Source organism: Aquarana catesbeiana, linkage group LG03 (assembly GCF_042186555.1).
Source record: "Aquarana catesbeiana isolate 2022-GZ linkage group LG03, ASM4218655v1, whole genome shotgun sequence".
Classification (NCBI taxonomy): Eukaryota; Metazoa; Chordata; class Amphibia; order Anura; family Ranidae; genus Aquarana; species Aquarana catesbeiana.
Genome location: NC_133326.1, coordinates 140,462,857 through 140,483,189, shown reverse-complemented (window position 1 = coordinate 140,483,189; position 20,333 = coordinate 140,462,857). Strand labels below are relative to the sequence as shown.

The 20,333-nt window shown below is 41.3% G+C and overlaps 1 protein-coding gene across 1 annotated transcript in view; it reads right to left on the bottom strand.

Annotated features, from left to right (window-relative positions):
- The window catches only part of KCP (kielin cysteine rich BMP regulator), a 158,048-nt gene that overhangs the window by 100,280 nt on the left and 37,435 nt on the right, over positions 1–20,333 (bottom strand). Inside the window, exon 4 of the mRNA XM_073619328.1 lies at positions 13,522–13,739. Coding sequence (XP_073475429.1) covers positions 13,522–13,739 — 218 coding nt within the window. The remainder of the gene's footprint in view (positions 1–13,521; positions 13,740–20,333) is intronic.

Genomic DNA, 20,333 nt, shown 5'->3' with positions numbered 1-20,333 from the left:
ATGTAAAGGTAAGCCAATGAGGAGGGAGTTGCAGTAGTCAAAGTAAGAGATAACAAGGGAGTGAATTGGAAGCTTTATGGTGTCGTTGGTTAGGAAGTGGCATATTTTGGAGATGTTGCAGAGTTTGAGACAGCAAGATTTGGACAGGGATTGGATGTAGGGCTGACAGGAGAGTTTAGATTCCAGAATAACACCTAGCATTACCTAAAATTACTGCATTTCTGGCAAGATCGATGGGTATGTTCTGTAGTTGTTCAAGAAAATGTTCTTTGCCCATTACAACTAGTGCAGCTACCACATCTAAAAACTACAAAGCTGCAATGTATTAAAGGTTTGTTTTTGAGTTTATATATACATTAACAATTTTAAGTATAGCACCTAATACAAAGTTTGGTATTACTCTGTAATTGAAGAAACATTTTAAGAGCAGAACAATAAGGCTGATTGCAATTTTTTTTATATTTGTACTTTATCAGGAATAATCTGCTATGATCTTTTATGGTACACATACTACACTATTGTCGTGCCACAAAGTTAAAATATTTTAATCCACTAAAATCATGGCTATTATTATTATTATTATTAAACAGGATTTATATAGAGCCAACAGTTTACGCAGCGCTTTACAACATGAGGGCAGACAGTACACTTACAATACAAATCAATGTAGGAGGAATCAGAGGGACCTGCTCATTAGAGCTTACAATCTAGAAGGGAGGGTCAAGTGGAAACAAAAGGTAATAACTGTGGGGGGTGAGCTGATGGAGAAAATTAAGAAACAGTTGTTAGGTGTGGGTAGGGTAGGCTTCTCTGAAGAGAAGGGTTTTCAGGGATCGTCTAAAAGCTAATAGAGTAGGAGATAAGCGGACAGATTGGGGTAAGGCATTCCATAGGATTGGAGAGGCTTTGGAAAAATACTGGAGGCGAGCATGGGAGGAGGTGATGAGGGAGCTAGAGAGCAGAAGGTCTTGAGAGGAACGAAGAGAACGAGTAGGTTGGTATTTAGAGACTAGGCTAGTGATGCAGCTGGGGGCTAAATTGTGGATGGCTTTGTACGTAGTTGTTGGTATTTTGAATCTAATTCTTTGGCCGACCGGAAGCCAGTGGAGGGATTGACAGAGAGGGGTAGCAGAGACAGAGCGATTGGTAAGGTGGATGAGTCTGGCAGCAGCATTCATGATGGATTGAAGAGGTGATAGACTATGTAGAGGTAAGCCAATGAGAAGGGAGTTGCAGTAGTCGAGACAAGAGCTGACCAGCGAGTGAATTAAGAGCTTTGTTGTGTCATTGGTTAGAAAGGGGCGTATTTTGGAGATGTTGCGGAGGTTGAGGCGGCAGGATTTGGACAGTGAATGGACGTGGTGCTTGAAGGAAACTTCAGAGTCCAGGACAACACCTAGAACCTTGGCATGTGGGGATGGGCTTATAGTTGTGCCATCGATTTTGACCGAGAGATCAGGGGAATTCGCATATGGGGGGGGAAAAATTATAAGTTCGGTTTTGGATAGATTGAGTTTGAGGAAGTGGTGTGACATCCAGACTAATATATCTGATAGTAAATTAGTGATACGTGAGAAGACAGAGGGAGTGAGCTGAGGGGTAGAGAAATAGATTTGGGTGTCGTCAGCGTAGAGGTGGTATTGGAAGCCATGGGATGCTATCAGCTGACCCAGGGAGGAGGTGTAGATTGAAAATAGGAGAGGTCCAAGAACAGAACCTTGGGGGACCCCAACTGAGAAAGGAAGAGGAGAAGAGGAAGTAGAGTTGTAGGAAACGCTAAAGGTGCAGTTGGATAAATAGGAAGAGAACCAGCGAAGAGTACAGTCACGGAGACCAAAGGCATGGAGTTTTTTTTGAGGAGGGGGTGGTCAACCGTATCAAAGGCAGCAGAGAGCTCCAGGAGTAGGAGTACAGAATAGTGTCGATTGGTTTTGGCCATTAGTAAATTGTTTGTTAGTTTTAGGAGAGCAGTTTCTGTGGAGTGTTGAGGACGAAATCCAGACTGAAGGGGATCAAGAAGGCTATTATCAGCGAGGTTGAAGCTTAGTCGGTTGTAGACCAGACGTTCGAGGGGTTTGGATAAGAAGGGGAGCAAGGAGATGGGGCATAGCTTGTTAAGATTGGATGGGTCCAGTGAGAGCTTTTTAAGTATGGGTCTGACAAGTGCATGTTTTAGAGAGTTGGGGAAGATGCCAAAAGAGAGGGAGAGATTGAAGATGTGGGTTAGAGAGTGTAGCATAGAGCCAGAGGGTGAACGTAGCATTTGTGAGGAAACAGGATCCAGAGGGCAGGTGGTAAGGTGGACATTAGCAAGTAGTTTAGCAACCTTGTCTATAGTGGTGGGGTTGAAAGAGGGAAGTAATGATTGTGCCTGTGGGCATGAAGTGTGAAGCGTGGAGGGTATTGGAACAGTAGAGATCTCCTCACGAATTGTATCAATCTTCTGTTTGAAGTGATTGGCCATCTCCTGTGCAGTAAGTGAGTTGGCAGGTGGAGGCGGTGGAGGACGAAGTAGAGAGTTGAAGGCAGAGAAGAGTTGACGGGGACGGGATGATAAGTTGCTAATGAGAGTGATAAAGTAGGTCTGCTTGGCAGTGAGGAGGTTGGAACTGTATTTTTGGAGGGCAGATTTATATTGGTTGAAATCTCTCTGAGACTTATGCCCCGTACACACGGTTGGATTTTCCGATGGAAAATGTCCGATCGGAGCGTGTTGTCGGAAATTCCGACCGTGTGTGGGCTCCATCGGACATTTTCCATCGGATTTTCCGACACACAAAGTTTGAGAGCAGGCTATAAAATTTTCCGACAACAAAATCCGTTGTCGGAAATTCCGATCGTGTGTACACAAATCCGACGGACAAAGTGCCACGCATGCTCAGAATAAATAAAGAGATGAAAGCTATTGGCCACTGCCCCGTTTATAGTCCCGACGTACGTGTTTTACGTCACCGCGTTTAGAACGATCGGATTTTCCGACAACTTTGTGTGACCGTGTGTAGGCAAGACAAGTTTGAGCCAACATCCGTCAGAAAAAATCCTAGGATTTTGCTGTCGGAATGCCCGATCAATGTCCGACCGTGTGTACGGGGCATAAGTCTTATGCCACTGGCGCTCTAAGCACGGCTACATTTTTTCAAACTTCTAGTATCATCTGTTTGCCAAGGTTGAAGGGGTCGGGGCCTGATTCTGTGTGTAGTGAGGGGGGCCATTGAGTCCAGTGAGGCTAAAAGTGAGGTGTTGTAGACAGAAGTGGCTAGGTTGGTGCAGGATAGGGGTGAGATTTTGTCATAGAGGTTGTCGATAGCAGAGTAGAGAAGAGAAGGGTTGAGATGATGTAGGTTTCTGCAGGTAACTTTTAGGCGGTTGGAGGGAGAGGAGGTGGAGGAGAGGGAGAGAGTGAAACTAATAAGGTGGTGATCAGAGAGAGGGAATGGATAGTTAGAGAGGTTGCATGGAGTGCAAAGGTGAGAGAAAACGAGGTGAAGGGTATTGCCTTCGGAGTGAGTAGGAGCATGTATCCACTGCTTCAGGTCAAAGGAGGATGTTAGGCTGAGAAGTTTGGAAGTGGCAGGAGTGTTAGTATTAATAGGGATGTTGAAGTCCCCGAGAATGATTGTGGGGATTTCAGAAGAAAGAAAGTAGAGTAGCCAGGCAGCGAAGTCATCAAGAAAGGTTGATACTGGTCCAGGGGGCCTGTAGATCACAGCTATCCTTAGAGAAACTGGAGTGAAAAGACGAATGCAGTGTGCTTCGAAAGAGGAGAGTGACAGAGAGGGAGGTGGGTGTAGTACCTGAAAGGTGCTATGTGGGGCTAGGATTCCGACACCTCTTCCCTTACTTCCACTGGATCTGGGGGAGTGAGTCCAGAGAACACCATGGGATAGGGCAGCAGAAGATGCAGTGTCTGATTCGTGGAGCCAGGTTTCGGTAATGGCGAGTAGGTTAAATGAGTTGGCAATAAAGAGGTCATAGAGAGAGGTGAGTTTGTTGCAGACAGAGCGGGAGTTCCAAAGGGCACAAGAGACAGGGAGTCTGGTCTTGGGAAGATAGAAATGCGAACTAAATTGTGTTGCTTGTGGCTGCTACCAGAGGGTGCAGGGTGATGGGTGCATGGGGTACAGTTAAATGATGGAGGCCCAGGGTTTGGGGATATATCTCCGGAGGTTAGGAAAAGCAGGAGAGTGAGGGAGGTAATATGGGAGTGGGATTTATATGAAGGGACATGGTCCAGGGTCTTAGAGATTTTTAGTGTGTGTGGATTTAGAATTAGCAGGAGTTAGTGGGTGCAGTAATAGGGAGAGGACAGAAGTGAGGGTGATATATATGTGCTGTGGGGGGAGAAGAGGGGTGAAGGAGAGATAGTTTAAGGATAGAGGACAGAGCTGTCAAAAGGGGTGGGAGAGAGTGCATGTTACAAGGAGAAAGAGCTGAAGGGGTAAACAAGGTCACCTGATGTTTGTCTGGTGTTTTTCAAAGTTTTTTCTTGTGTTCATTTGCTTTGTGCATTCGCTGAAGTGCAGAGTCAGAAGTGTTTCCACTTATAGAAATCGCCCACTTTGAGAAAGAGTCCGAATTGCAAATGTGTGCCCCCCTGCAAATGCTTCCCCCAAAAGAAGCTTATATTTATACTGATAGGGGTGGGTGGTGGGTGGATTTCAATTAGCAATCAAGAGGTAATAAATGTTGGCTGGTTAACAGGGCAAAATGCTTAGTCCAGGAACAGACTAGCAAGAGGGCACTAAAGTTAACGGGCCATAATTCTGGGTAAGACAAGGGAGATAATAAAGCATTGTATCAAATAAAGCATGGCTATATGACTAATGAAACTAAAGTACTCACAGAGGAGTACTTACTTTTCAAGGTTATTAGTATCGCAGATAAATTAATTACCTGGATGTTAGGAACACTTGGCCTTTGAAGGATCATATCTTGTTTCTTTAAATTATTAGCTCTAATGTCTGGCACCAGGAATGTTAAGCTTAAGAGGGAACATTTATCTTAAACACTTAATCCAGTCTCTAGGGAACCCCCTATCAGTTTGGGCCTTTGGACACTCTGACCCAACGTAACTAAGTACAAAAACAACAGTCTTTGTCTTGAGTTCAAAAAAAAAAGATGCAAATCTTTTTCCACTAATGATTCCCAAAAGACTTCTTGTAAAACACATTTTGTGAGTAAATATTTCAAACAATCCAAATAGATGTGGAATGCTTAGTCTTAAAACTAGTCACATATAAATTCATAGCAGACCTGTCACAAACCAGGGCAATTCAAAATGAAAATATGATGGAAATCATGCATAAGCAGAGGTTATCTTAACCTCCCTGGCGGTATGATTATTTCAGATTTTAGGTGCTGAAAGCGGTACCATTATTTTGCACAGAAATTTGGCGTTTTATATTGTAGGCCTGTAATTCTTAGGAATAGTTCACTTAAATCTGTCCAAACAAGAGTCTAGTAGACATCCCGGGTATGATAAAGTTTGAAAAACGAAATAAAAAATTATAATATAATAAATAACTATAAATAATTAAAACACATAATAATATAATAATAATAAAAATTATATAATAATGTAATCAAATCAAAAACACTGAAATTTGCTCAGTTCCAGAATTTTAGCTTTTATTACTTTTAGTGTTTGATGACGGATCTCCCCACAAATCACTATCGCTCAATTCTGCAAGTGATTATAATTTGTTATCGCTTTTTTCTAGCTGGTCTAAAACCACTTTTGATGTAAAGAGACAGTTTTGGTTGCTATGGACAATCTCCAGTTTCCAGGCAGAAAGAACAGTTTTATATATATAAAACTGCATGCAGGACACTGGGCAGACCACTAAGGGACAAAGGGGATGTGTAGTTATTTGATACAGTACTGTAATCTGTAAGATTACAGTATGCTGTATCTATACTGTGTGTTTCACTTTTGAATTTGCCGCCGAACTCCGTCCCCGTGCGTCGCAACGCTCGCAGGGAACGGAGCTCGGCACTGTGAATCGAGCGAGACACAGCGGCTCGCCGATCACAGCGGAGAGACATCGCAGGAACCAGGGGACAAGGTAAGTAACCTCTTCCTGGATCCTGCGATGCAAGCCCGAGTCTGGCTCGGGGATACCGCTTTTGGTATGTAAAATCCACCCCGAGCCAGACTCGGGAATACCGCCAGGGGGGTTAAAGAAAAATTGTCATGAGAGATGTATTGAGACTGGCTATGCTAAGCATTCCTTTTGAAAATGCATGCTGTCTAACTGTCATGTAGATGATATATTGGCTTCAAGATGCTGATTCAATTACCTTGGACAAGTATAGATGTAAGAAATGCTGACACGTTTCATTTACAGTATGCATTTTCTCTTTTTTCATTCTCTATACCAAATGTATTGATGTCGCACATACAGTAGCTAGGCAACAAACATTTTTTTTAGCAGGAAGCCAGCAATGGTAGCCTTCATAATTTAGGTGCAAACTGCATGAAAAAGAGCATATATAGATCGAGGATTAAAGTTTTGGGTATTTTTAAGGTGCACATTTACAACAATGTTAATAGAAAAAATGTAAATTTATTAGAAAAAACGTTAAAAACAAACATCCACAGAGCCTCAAAACATAAATTGCTTTTGAATATACAGGTATCTTATATGACCATGCTGGAATGTGATGCTTTACTCTATGCCAATCCATGAAATCCTTAAAGTTGTACATATTTTTGAATACTTGTTGTGTATTTTGATCGTTATTATGTTGCTTTTTCTTAAAACTCTTTCTAATTCTAGTGTATATTGTGCCTGATATCAAAATTCTCTTAAAGAAGCCATTAACCAAGGTGAAACATGTAGAGATTGAATCAGTTTGCACCTGTTAATGTACTGTAACATCAGATCTTTATCTGTGGATGTTTGTTTTTAATGTTTTTGAATAAATTTAAATTTTTTCTATTAACATTGTAAATGTGCACCTTAAAAATCCCAAAAACTTTGATCCTCGATCTATATATGCATTTTACTAGGAGATGTGGTGCAGAATTCATGCTAGATGATAGGTAAAAATTATTTTGTATGAAAAAGAGATCAATAGATTTACAGATATAGTCTGCTGGTAGAACTTATGGCAGATCTCTGCTTTCTTTTCCAAAGACAACCTTTTCCTTGCCCTCTCCCACCACCTAAGCCCTACTATTGGTCTTTTAATGTGATTGGAGACCTCATTAACCAATAGGGATGTTCAGGATGTTCAGGGCAAAGGGGTTCTGTCGGAAAGCCAGTAGGCATGTGCAATTCGTTTAGTTCCAAATTCGTTTTTTAACGAATTTCAACAAATTTGTTAATTCGGGAATATCCGAATTAACGAAAACCCATTTAACAAATTTTTTCCGAATATTCATAAATTCGATAAAATTGGACATTCGTAAATTCAGACATTCGTACATTCGTACGTTCGCAATTTACGAATGTACATTCGTACATTCGTACATTAGTAAATTAGTGAATTTGTAAATTTGTAAATTCGAAAATTCGGAAATCTGAAATAATAGTTAACTAATAATAACTTAACTATTACTAGTAACTTTTAAATTATAGGTATTGTAATTTCCTTTCAAATTTGGCTGTTAGTGAACGTAACACATATAAAATTTATCCAAAGTTATGAATGATCGGAAAAAAGGAATGCCGTATCCAAACGAATGGAACGTAATGAATTAATAATAATAAATAACAATAATAATAATAACAACGTTTTATTATTATTTATTATTAATTTGTTCCGTTCCATTTGTTTAGATGCAGTATTCATTTTGGATAATTCGTAACTTCAGATAAACTCGTATTTGTTACGTTCACTGACAGTCAAATTTGAAAGGAAATTACAATACCTATAATTTAATAGTTACTATTTCAGATTTTTGAATTTTCGAGTTTTTGGATTTTCAAACTTCGAATTTACAAATTTCCGAATTTTCTAATTTACAAATGTATGATTTTACGAATTTACGAATTTACGAATGAACGAATTTACGAATCGCGATCATAACAAATGACCCGAAAAACAAAAAAAATTATAAACTAATGAAACGAAAATGAACGAATTTTTTGGCTGTGCACATGTCTAAAAGCCAGACTTTCACAGAAAAAACAGCCCTGGCAGCCGGCCTGCCCTTTAATGGGCTTAGAATGCCAGGAGGCGGGGCTTATGGTCATGTGACAGCCATGATTGGCTGTCACAGCGGTCACATGATTGGAAAGTTCCCGATCGCAAGCAGCAAAGGGGGGGCTTTCCGTTAGCTGTCGGTAACTGTGCTGGGAGTGCACAGGGCATGCTCTCTCGACACAGCTCTACTGGCACTATACTGGCAAATATGCGGCCGCTTAGCACCAAGGCCCGCTCACCGAGAGGCCACATATTTGCGTGTGCTCAGCGCCATGAAGTTAATTTGTGGATCTACTGACTGGTCAAATTGATGTAAGTTAAAGAGGAACTACAGTCATTGTTAGAAACAATAAAAGAAGGCAGCTATAAATACTGTAGCTGATGACTTTTAAAAAACACTTACCAGCCCTGGAGTCCAGTGCTGCTGTTACCCGGACCGGTATAGCCAGCTATGACTTCCTGCTTTTTCACAGCCAGCACCCAACTGCCAGCACCCAGCCAGCACCCAACTTCACAAGAGGTGCTGCACTTTCAGACTGCTCCCGCTGCCTCCTGGGACATGTGATGTGTCCCTGGAGGCTGCAGGCAGGAGGGGTGCCAAACTTCCACAATTCTTCCAATGATCACAGAGAGGGAAGGAGGAGAATAAGCAGAACATTCACTTTTAAGTGAGATTCCACTTTAAAGCGTATCTATGGTCAGAATGTAAAATCATATATTTAGTTCCACATTGTATTTCAACTATTTCTAAGCCACTGAATGATCTCAAAGCTTGTAAACTTACTTTGTGAAGATCTCCATACATTTACTTACCTTGAATTATGTAACTATGCCCTTTGAGTAGACACTGGATTCACTTGGCCTGCCTTCCAAAATACAGAGGTGCTAACAGAGGAAAAGTTAGTAAAGGAATCTCTGCTTGCAGGCAGCACGGTACCATGGGGCATGTAGTCCTTAGAAATTGGAATGTAAACAGCAGAGGAGAAAAGCATTCAGGGGATCCAGGAAGTCGTAGAAAGTGATGACCAGCAGACAGGCAAAACTATTACCATGAAAGGAGATTTTTCAAGTAATTTTGATATTGGACCGTCAAATACAACTATTGTTTGTATTGCTATTGCAATGTTGATGTTATAAAATGAAAGTTTATGCTGTGACCATAGAACTCCTTTAAGTCAACAACTACTTATGTGCCTCTTCCTATGGGAGTGCACATGTGGGCTCACTCCTGAGCTTGTCTGTGTGTGTCTATAGACACCCACAGCCTGGCTCAGCCCTGTGACGAAAATATAAGCGTAGGATAGTTTTGCCTTAACAAGATGTGGTGTGATCTGTAGAAGTAGTGTAATTGTAGATGTAGTTTAATTCTGGGTTATTAAAAATATAGTATTCTATGTCAGTCATGCACATATGTTCTTTCATTAGCATTTGAAAAGGACAGAGCCACTTTTTTTAGGATCGAAGTGACACCTAGATGCCAATAAAAGTTCCCATTGGAGTAAACATAGATTGCCACCTTCCTGAGGCTTAAAGAAAACTGCTAGTCATCTTGGCTACACGGATCTGCAGGGGGCATTCATAAGGCCCCAGCCAGTCTGCAAGCTTTGATTAATATCAAGAGATCTAAGGAACCTATTTTATCTCTCATAAAAGCTAAAATATTAACGGCAGAGAGATGAAAATAATTCCTTTTGACCGTACACCTGATGGGTTACGTGTACATGTAACTATGTATGTTTAGCAGGTGTAGAATCCTAGGGAATCGCACAAAAACGTTATATGGTGCCTGATTGCAGCAGGCAGGCAGTGATTGGTACTGTTGCGATCGGACTGATGCGCTGGTATTGGAAATCCTATCCATGACCCAGCAATCAGCGCCGTTCTGGGCCAATTTCACTCTGGTAAATTCAGAACATAAAACCTTCTGTGGGCTGAGACAGGAACACCCCCCGGGGTTGATTGGCCAAGGGCTAAAGTCTAGCCCGCATCCATATTTCAATAAATTGGGTAGCCTGAGATATGGACCTTGTTCTTCCACGAAGCCAGTTTGAAACTGGGGAGTTCCCACATGTTCCAGTATGCTTCTACAAGATAGACTTGGGTAAAGTTTATTTCTGTTTTTATCCCTTTTTATTTTCATAGCAAATTGCCAATTGTGTGTCTTTCTGCATTTTTTGTATCTTTTTTGGTAAATCCTTTTTCTTTGTATATCTTATATGCACTGCCCACTTTCGGGATATTAAATGATAAAATTAATAAGTGACTTCTGTGTACTAAGCTAGGACTCATATCTCTGGAGAGGCTGTTGTATTTTAGTGCCTAAGTACTCGGTTTAAGTTATGTGCCAATCGGTATGCAATTGCACTGTGTGTTGGCAGATTGCATGCAGATTGTAAGCTAACAGATCTTCCAGACAGAGATCTGTGTGTGTGGTGGCTCAGCAGACCAGTCTGCGGACAAACTGTTGGGTGGTGGCAGGCTATCGTTTATTGTGTGTCTGGTGTGTGGGTGTGGGGACAGTGGGAGAAGTGATTAACACTGGGGTTCAAGCGTGCAGGATAGCTGGAGGAATCCTAGAAGTGTGTAGTAATTGCTAGACTGTTCCTCAACCCTTAGAGTGCACCAGATTGTATGTAAGATTTGTATCTGCCTGTGTGTGGTCAGCTAGCTGGATTGGAGTGGAGTCTCCCTCTAGTGGTGGCCAAAGGTAGTGCAGGCTGTGAAAGTACCACAGCCGGTCTTACATGCTCAGTATAAGTTCCCCCTTATTCCCTTAGTTCCTCATATACCCCGGTCACGGAACGCACGTCCCGGTTAGTTAGTAGCTGTGGGCGTGCGAATTCGTGACAAGCCCCACCCCCAATATCTGCTTACAGGATTTGATTGACAGCAGTAGGAGCCAATGAGAGGAGAGAGAGATGCTGCAGATGGGCACACCACATGATCAAGATAGGACTCGGGTAAGTACACAGGTAAGTACACAGGTGGGTGAGGCGGAGCGATACAAATACTGGGACATTTTTAACCTTAATGCAGGGAATATATTTAGGTAAAAAATGTTTAGCTATTACAACTACTTTATTGTATCCTTCAAATTCTTGCAAGCACACTGTACCCTTCTTGATCAACAACAGCTGAGATTTCCCTCATGTTGTCAAGCACTGCGCAAACTGTTGGCACTATATAAATCCTGTATTATAATAATAATAATAATGAGTACATTGGCTTTTATTGCTGTCTGTGTTCCTATTAGGAAGATACACCCTTGCTATTTATCGAACTTACTGTTATTACAGAGAGTGGAAAGAAAATACCATTTTTGGGTTGTGTCCAGAACAGGAATAGAGGGAAAATGCTCGAATGGAGCCCTAGTGCTGGTTACCCTGGTCACAACCAAGTAAATGCACATATTCGCCAGCACACTAAGGATCTTCAAATATTGTCCAAAGGCTTTTATTGCAGAAAGATCACATCACAAGATCAAGTGCAATGTTTCAGAGCCACGCAGGACCTCAGGCATGTGATGACAATGGAGACCTGCGCAGCTCCAAAACTTTGCACTTGTTCTTATGATATGATCTTTCTGCAATAAAAGCCTTTGGATGATATTTGAGGATCTTTGGTGTGCTGGGGAATGTGTGCATTTATCTGTGATGCTTCCAGTAGCCAGCTGGTGGTCCCTACAGCACCCACTACTGATGAGCCCTGTTTCCAGGAACTTTTGCGATGGGAATTTAGACAAGCCTGGTCACTACCAGGGATTCACTCACTTTGGAGGGCTTACCTCTCACTTCCTGTCTTGGCTATGGGACAGAAAGTGAAGGAAAATTTCCCCAGTGAGACACAGATGCCTTTAGTTGTACTGCAATTCTGCATCTGTCTTTTATAGACCCACTCTGCTTATTCCTATGCATTTTTTGCCACATATTCCAGCTGTTATACATGCCAAACATGCTTGCATAGACTGGTCACTCTGATGTTTTAGGGATTTAGAAAATATCTGAAGAACAATCACGGGAATATAAAATTGATCTACAAAAAATTCCACTTGGTTTTCTGCTAATTTAAACAAACAGCATTACACTTAATACGATACGTGAAATACTACCTTAACGACAGCAGTGACACATAATTTAACAATGTTATCTCACATTGCCAATTAAATTAAAAATATCAGCACATTCCTCCAAACTTCCCTGGAATGTATCAATCACAGAAACTATTTTGAGATTCATCAGCCATTGTCTGGCATCTGCAAGCTTGGAGAACAGATTTGTAATTAGTTCCAGTGGAGAACAAATTATAAACTCAAAAGGTTTTTGGTTCATAAAAATCTCAAAGTTTCTTTTAGGTAAATAGGTAGGGAATACATTTTACGGTCTTTATGGTGCTATGATCAAGTAAAACAGTAAGCAACACCTAAAAAAATGACCTCCATGTTAAAAAATAGGTAAACCCAAGATTTCATATTCCTGATATGTGCCTGCTGTACCATTTACTTGTATGAGAAAGTATCCTGTTCTCTTTCTATTGCTTCCCTTGTGTGAGATCTCTGGTGTCCCTGCCATTTACTCTGCTTTCCTTTTAAAACCTGACCCACACTAGGCATGTGAGTAGCTTGGTCAATGCTAAGAACTCAGTCTGCTCTCCTCCAATGATCAGACTTGTCCTGACATCCCAGGGCCGTCTTTAAGGCAGGGCAAAAGGGGCAGCTGCCCTGGGCCCTGTCATTGTTGTGGGGCCCAAAGCAGCTGCCTCATACTTGCCAACTATCCCAGTTTAAATTCCCTTGTCCCTTGAAATTTTAGTCCCTTGCTGTGTCCTGATATCTTAGTGTGAAGTGCTGCTACTAATGCTGCCCAGCTCTGCCCTATTGTTGTGTACAGATGACTCACCTGCAGACCCTGTGTTTACATGTAAATAACCAGCATCCATATGTAAATAGCTCCATCCAGCGGCATAGGTATGTAAATAAAGGCGGCATTCATATGTAGATCACGCCCCCCTGCAGTAAGGAGATGATGTGCTGTAACCTTTAGCAACCAATCAGTGAGCAGTATTACTGTACAGTAATCTCTAGCAACCAATCAACAAGCAGAAATCGTGTGCTGTAACATCTAGCAACTAATTAGTGAGCTGTAATGTGTGCTGTAACCTCTAGCAACCAGTCAGTAAGCGGTAATGATACACTGTAACCTCTGTGTTTTTTTATATCTATACACAAATGTTTTGACTTTCATTTCTATTTTAAACTGAATTGCTTTGTTTAACAAGGTGAGGGCTTACATATACTTTACAGTTAGCAAAGTAACCGAGAATATGGACTTATTAAAAACACATTTGTTTTCCTTTAAATGTGGCTCTGCTGACCTGAACTTTTACCATATCCAACATGGTTGTCAGTCCCTGCACAATGTCCTCCAACCTCCGAATCCGTTCTTCCTGAGTGAGGGGAGGAGAAGGGGCTTCACTCTGTTGCTGCTGGTAGTTGCGAGTGTCAGAGAGATCTGGAGCTCTTGGCTGTCTCTGTATATCGTCATTCTCCATGTGTCGTTCTTCCGGTAAGGAGAAAGGAAGAGGGAGAGAATCTGAGGGAACAGAAACACAAGACAAGTTAGAAATGTGTAGTGCTACCCCCAGAGGAGCCACTGAATTGTTTTGAGATTTCTCTGCACACCTGAAGATGACACACATCGCTCACCCAGCACTTACCAACACACTTTGAGGTATTTCAAAGAATTTATTAGGCCAAGCAAAGCCTAAAAGAAGAAAGGATTAACAAATGTACTTATACAAACAATAAGACAATAATGTTACTCCGAGAGATATGGTTAACCACTTGCTGACCGCCCACAGTACATTTACTCTGGGCAACCGGCATAGGCAGGCTGGATCACATACGTGCAATGCAGCCTGTTCCGATGGACACAGCGGATTGTGGATCCCGGTACTCAGCTTCTTTTGGCAGCCGGGAATCATGTGATTGCATAGTGATCACATGATTACAATGCCAACAAAGCTGTTACAAATAAATTTACCATGTACCATGAATTAATTTATTGTACCATTTGATTAGCTGATCACAGATCACTAGCACTCACAGCTGTTATGAATGTAACCGATTCATGACTGCTCAAAACATTGCTGTTACAATGATCATCAATGAAATGTAAAAAAAAAAAAAAAATCCAGATCAACCCACTAAAAGTAGTACAGTGTTACTATGGATGAAATTATGTGAAAAAAAATGTAAAAAAAAATACAGAAAAAGAAAATGTTGAAAAAATGTTTAAAAATTGAATATAAATTATTATTATTATTATTATTATTATTAATATGTTTAACATACTATCACCAGTCTATATCCCTGATCTCTGCCACACCAGTCATATGATGATGTTGTACTGCACTGGTGACAGTATGTAAAAAAATGTGAAAACAAAATGTAATTTCTTTATTTTGCAAAACATTGCAACTTCAAAAAACTTGCCATACCTTTTACCAAATACTTTAGACTGTCTGCTTTCCAAAAAAAGGGGTTATTTGGGGGGAATTTGTACTGTCCTGGCATTTTAAGGGTCTCAAGAAATGAAGGAGGCCGGTACATCTGAATAGCACATAGTGCTGAATAGCAAAAATTGGCCTGGTCATGAAGGGGGTAAAACCTTTCAGAGCTTAGAGTGGTTAAACACTTGCAGGATTCAGTATAACAATAATTAACAGAACTGAACTGCATTTACCTAGGGACAGTATATAAAGATGGTCCTAACTTGCTATAACAGTATTCTTTTGTCACACTGGCCAGTGAATGATGAAAAAGAAAAAAAAAACCGTTAGCCAACAAAGCTGGGGCCCTTGAAGATAGCCCAACAGTTCCCAGCAGACAAAGGATTCATTTATATGATTTTAGTCTTTTACCAGACCCAGGGCACCCTCTTTTTTGTCTATGGACACGTACTCAGTCAAATTCAAGTCAGACAGGGATAGAAGTTGTTGTGATCTCTCTCTTTCACTCCTGCTGGGACAATCCCTCTTTTCCTTACATGGCTGTATGGGCAGAGCCCCGCACTGCCCTGCTGTTTTTAAAAAGTAACAGCGAGTGCAGGGAGAAGACCCCCCCGCCCCTGTCACAGGGGGAGAGGGGGCAGGAGCTGGAATATGTTACATGTTCCACCCTAAATTCAGGTGGAACATGTAACATGCTCTAAAGATGAAACTATATCCAACAATTTAACAATTTGCCCAAGCAGTTAGGCTGGGCTCACACCATTGCACTGCAGTTTGGGCGCAGCATGATTGTATGCATGTTTTTGGGTGCAATCTCATTGACTTCTATTAGACCCTGCATTTTTATGAAAGTGCTTTGAAGTCCTGCATACTACATCTTTGATGCGCTTTCAGAAAGCGCTGATGTCTATGGGATAGCACCCAAAACCACATGTAAAACGTGCATACAATTGCGCTGCACCGAAACCACAACACATCGATGTGAACATGACTTTACTTTCAAGGCATGCCTTCACTGATAACTGTTAGGCTCCATTCACACTTATCATGTGACTTTGGACACTAAAGTCACATGACAAGTCACTCCCCATGGTTTGCAATGACAACTCTTCAAATATGTGTGACTTTAAAAAGGTTCCTGCACTACTTTGGTCCAACTTTCATTGCGACTTGAGTGACATACACTGCAATGTAAACCTTCAAAAGTTGCATGAAAATTGCACCTGAATGTTATACACGTGACAGTTGTGCAACAGTTGTCCATTTTTTGATTGATCACATTTTTATTGTGCATTTTATATTTACACAAGTTCCACTCACAGCCATAAAAAGTTAATTCACATAAACCTATTATATTATAATTGTTAGTACATAGTTCCAAATTTTCCTCTATAACAGTTCATAAAAGCTAAGAAAAGAACCAAAACCATATAATTTGTCATTATGAAAGATTAGGTAAAAATAAAAATGCCTATTTTGTGCTTGTGGGATCAGATGTCTGTCCCATAAGGACAGAAAAGAGAAGTTAAAAAGAGGAAACAGAAAATGAAAAACAGAAAGAGAAGGAGAAAGGAAAAAAAAAAACACCAAATATACAGACATGAACAAAACCTACACAAACCTACACAAAACTCTGGGAAGCCCCCTCTCGACCATCAGCCACAACATAACATAACATAACAGCCAAGCCGTAACCAACTACACCAACTCCGAGTCTCACTCGTAAACCCTAACTTTTCAAAAATGAGAACTCAGTATGTCTGAGCTCAAGGATTCTATCCAAGGTGACAAACAGTTGTCCACTATCATTGGTCAAAGCCAAAGTCGCATCCAAGTTGCACCCATCTAAAGTTGCACTCCAAAGTCACACGACTTTGGAGTCCTACAAGTGTGAATGGAGCCTTATAGATACTAGTGTGCTTATGATAGCTCTCAACAGAATTGTCAAGCCATCAGACGGCTGGTGTCATAACCAATTGCATGTATTGCACTATGGCAATTGCAGATCAAACATAGACTAAGACGGCAGCTTCGTTGAATCTAAGGTAAAGGAAGGTTTAGTTTGACTAACTGAACCAGCTAAAGCTAGAAGCTGATTGGTTTCTATGCACATCTGCTCCTGATTCTGTCTGCTGTAGTATTAGTAAATTGTGCTTTTGTACACGTGCATGTTATCCGCTGACCATCCACAATTTGTTTTTGTCTGCACAGGAAACATTGCTTTCATATACATACTGTCTGTGTGCATGGAGTAATCAAAGCCCTTGTTTGTTTAAGTAGAGAGATTTGTGTTTTGGACCCTGTAGGGGTTTCCATTTCATTATGAAGTCTGCCCAAGCTCCTCACACCCCTATAACCTCTCTCCAGTCCCCAGCAGGGCTGATACCTCCAGAGGGACAATACAGATTACTGTGAGCGAGGGGGAAACACTGAACTCACTGTACAGCTTTGTTTTTGCGGGAAGGCAGGACACAGAGTGAAGCACATTAGCCAAGGAAGGGGGGGGGGGGGGCTATGTTTAATTCACACATAGGCCGGCGGAGGTTCATGCAGATTTACTATATTATGATATGCCAGTTTTTGTGACCGGTTACCTATTTATTTCTTAAAGGAGCATTAAGATTCATGCTAAAGGCCATAAATCCCTTATTCTGATTCAATCATATAAACCTGTAATGTGGCTGTTGTATTCCTCTCTTGGCATATTTTTTATTTTACTGTATGTAGAGGCTAATTAAATCATTGAGAATCTTCACACAATAAAATCTGTCACTATTGACTTCAATTATTCAATCTTGTGAAAGCCAAATTCCAGTTTCTGTATTTCATTTGCACATGGTTGAGCATTTAACCGCTTAAATACCAGCCTATAATACCCCCTTATTACCACACCCCTTGCCATGCCCCCTTAAATGAGCATTGTACACAAAAAACAAGATTAGTTAAACCCACAAGTGCTTTTTTTACCACTATTATTCCTTTATTTTGGCTTTTGGAATTTACAAAAGCAGCAATTTAAAAATCAGATGAAAGGTTTAGCACTGGGAAACACTTTATGATAGATAAAAAGTGCATTTTATATACATCTATATAGATCAGACCAAAATTAGGGACAAATGAGGAGGAAAGAGGAGCAGAGGGACATTGCTCCAAATCAGGGACAGTCCCTCGAAATCAGGGACAGCTGGGGGCTATGCATTACTTTACTTTTTAGTTTTCGGGACTGTGATAATTTGATTATTACTTGGCCATGCAACACTTTACCCAAATCAATGTTATATCATTTGTTTTTGAGACAGATGGATCTTTCGCTTGGTGGTATTTAAAAAACATTGTTTTTTTTTTTTTATTTTTTACTATATGAAAACAAAACATTTAGAATAACAAACATTTTCTCTTTTTTCTGTTATAGAACAAATCAAGTATAAATGCAACAACAGTACAAACACCCCCAAAACAACCTCTTTTTGTAAATACCTCATGGTGATCTCATTGACCTAAGTTGACCTCTATGAATTAGCCCTGCATTAGAGGGGTTCTTCGATGGGTAGGAGACCAAGCTGAAGCCATTTTAATATAGATATGACTGGTAGCGTGCATGGACAGTGTGCCGGTTGACACAATTTTGTTGTAGTCTGAATTAGCCTGGTGAGCCTGTGTACAGCCTGACCAGCACCTGGAAGTAGTAGGAACCGGTTGGAGCAATATTCTAGGCCATTTCAGTGGTACTATTTTAGTTTTGTTTCTGCATCTCATTTTTTTGTCCTGTTTTTTGGAAATAAAGGAACATACTGGTATTGAGGTGGTTAAAATATGGAGATTGGCCATCACAGTGAGTACAAGGAACATAGACACTCTGGCTCTATGCACTTTGCCTATGAGCTGTACGCACACAGTGTAAACACAGTGCCATTTGTAAACAGCACTCAAGAACACCAATAACGCTATTTTGAAATGTAAGCTGGTAATGAAGTGGATGAAGTGAACATGTATTTGTTTTTCACATGATTTAAAGTAGAATTCCAAGCTAAATCTAACTAGTCCAAAAAATGCTGACTAACCTGTGTATGAAAAATGTATATACTTACCTATTTTCAGCCTGCTCTGGCCCGGTCACATGATCCTGGGTCAGCTACAGGGGAGAGGAGAAAGTGCTCAACATCGGCTGGTAAAGCCTGGAGTGGTGATGTCACATAAAGGCTTCGATGGCCCATTGATTGTTGCCACTCCCTCCTCTCCCCTGCAGCCACTGCTGACTGACACAGGAGAGGTGGATCACGTGACTGGACTGGAGCAGAATGAAAATAGGTAAGTATATAAATCTTTCTTCCACAGGTTAGTCACCATAGGTGTTAGGTTTAGCCTGCAATTCTACTTTAATAAAAGGTGGGAATATTTACATTATTTATTTGTGAAGATTCTTAACTACTTTAGTAAATCAGCCCTATAGTTTTAAGCGAAATGAGCATCAGTGTGATCATCAAATGGCACATGGCTTAAAGCAGAGTTCCACCCAAAAGTGGAACTTCCGCTTTAAGCACTCCTCGCCCCCTGACATGCCACATTTCGCATGTCATTTTTTTTTTGGGGGGGGGGGGGGGGCGGAGGGAGTGTGTACCCTCTTTTTAGTGGGACATCCTGTCCCACTTCCTCCTTCCTCTTTTTGGCCGCCTAGGCGACTCCTCCTCTCACCCTAGGCGGCCCCTCCCTGTCAGCGATCTTCTGGGACACAACACAGGTCCCAGAAGATTGGCTGGCCAATAGCAGAGCACAGCGCGACTCGCGCATGCGCAGTGCACGCCAGGCCGTGAAGCTGTAAGCTGTCACAGCCGGGTGCCCACAGTTGCTATGACGGCGCCGAGGAGAGAAGGGGGAGAGGAGCAAAGCTCCAGGCGGCTGCATTGCTGAACTGTGGGACAGGTGAGTGTCTGTTTATTAAAAGTCTAAAAAACTAAAAAATGGGTGGAACCCTGCTTTAAGCAATAATGAATTTTTTTATGATAGTAATAATAATTTGGTAAATATTTAATATATAGGAAAATTATTTAATAAGACACAATACACAGAGGGTAACAGGAATACTTATGAAGCAATTAAATCCCCCGTTGCCCAATCTGCTGCCACACCCAACACTATTACCTCTGCTCTCACCTAACCATTACATGTAGAGTGTTTCAAATAGGCAACTAGACACACTGTGGTTGATTTACTAAAACTGGAGAGTGAAAGTCTGTTACAGGCAGGTAGTGTCGTGAATGGGATACGAACCAGCGACCCTTTTTACTGCTAGGTGAGAGTGCTACTCACTACACCACTGTGCCGCCCTACTTGCTGTGTTTCCTACGTCTGATTCCAGTTACTGACTGTGCCCTGTTCTCGACTTTCTCTGTCTGCTTGTGACCCTGACCTTTGGCGTGTTATGTTTATCCTTGTCTGCTAGTTGCCCTGACATTTGGCTTTTGCCTTACTTTCCTTGTTGTTCCACTTGCTGCCTCCTTCCTCTTCTTCTGTAGTCTACCGTGAGCTGTGAGACCCTGGGGCCGCGATCTGGAGCCAGACTGCAGCGCAGTCCATCCTCACCACTAGAGGCTCTGGTGAACACCTGCTGGCTCTTAGACTCCACGCCCTGGGGAATCTATGCTCTAGCTCCCAGTGGAATCTGTGTTAGTGATCCA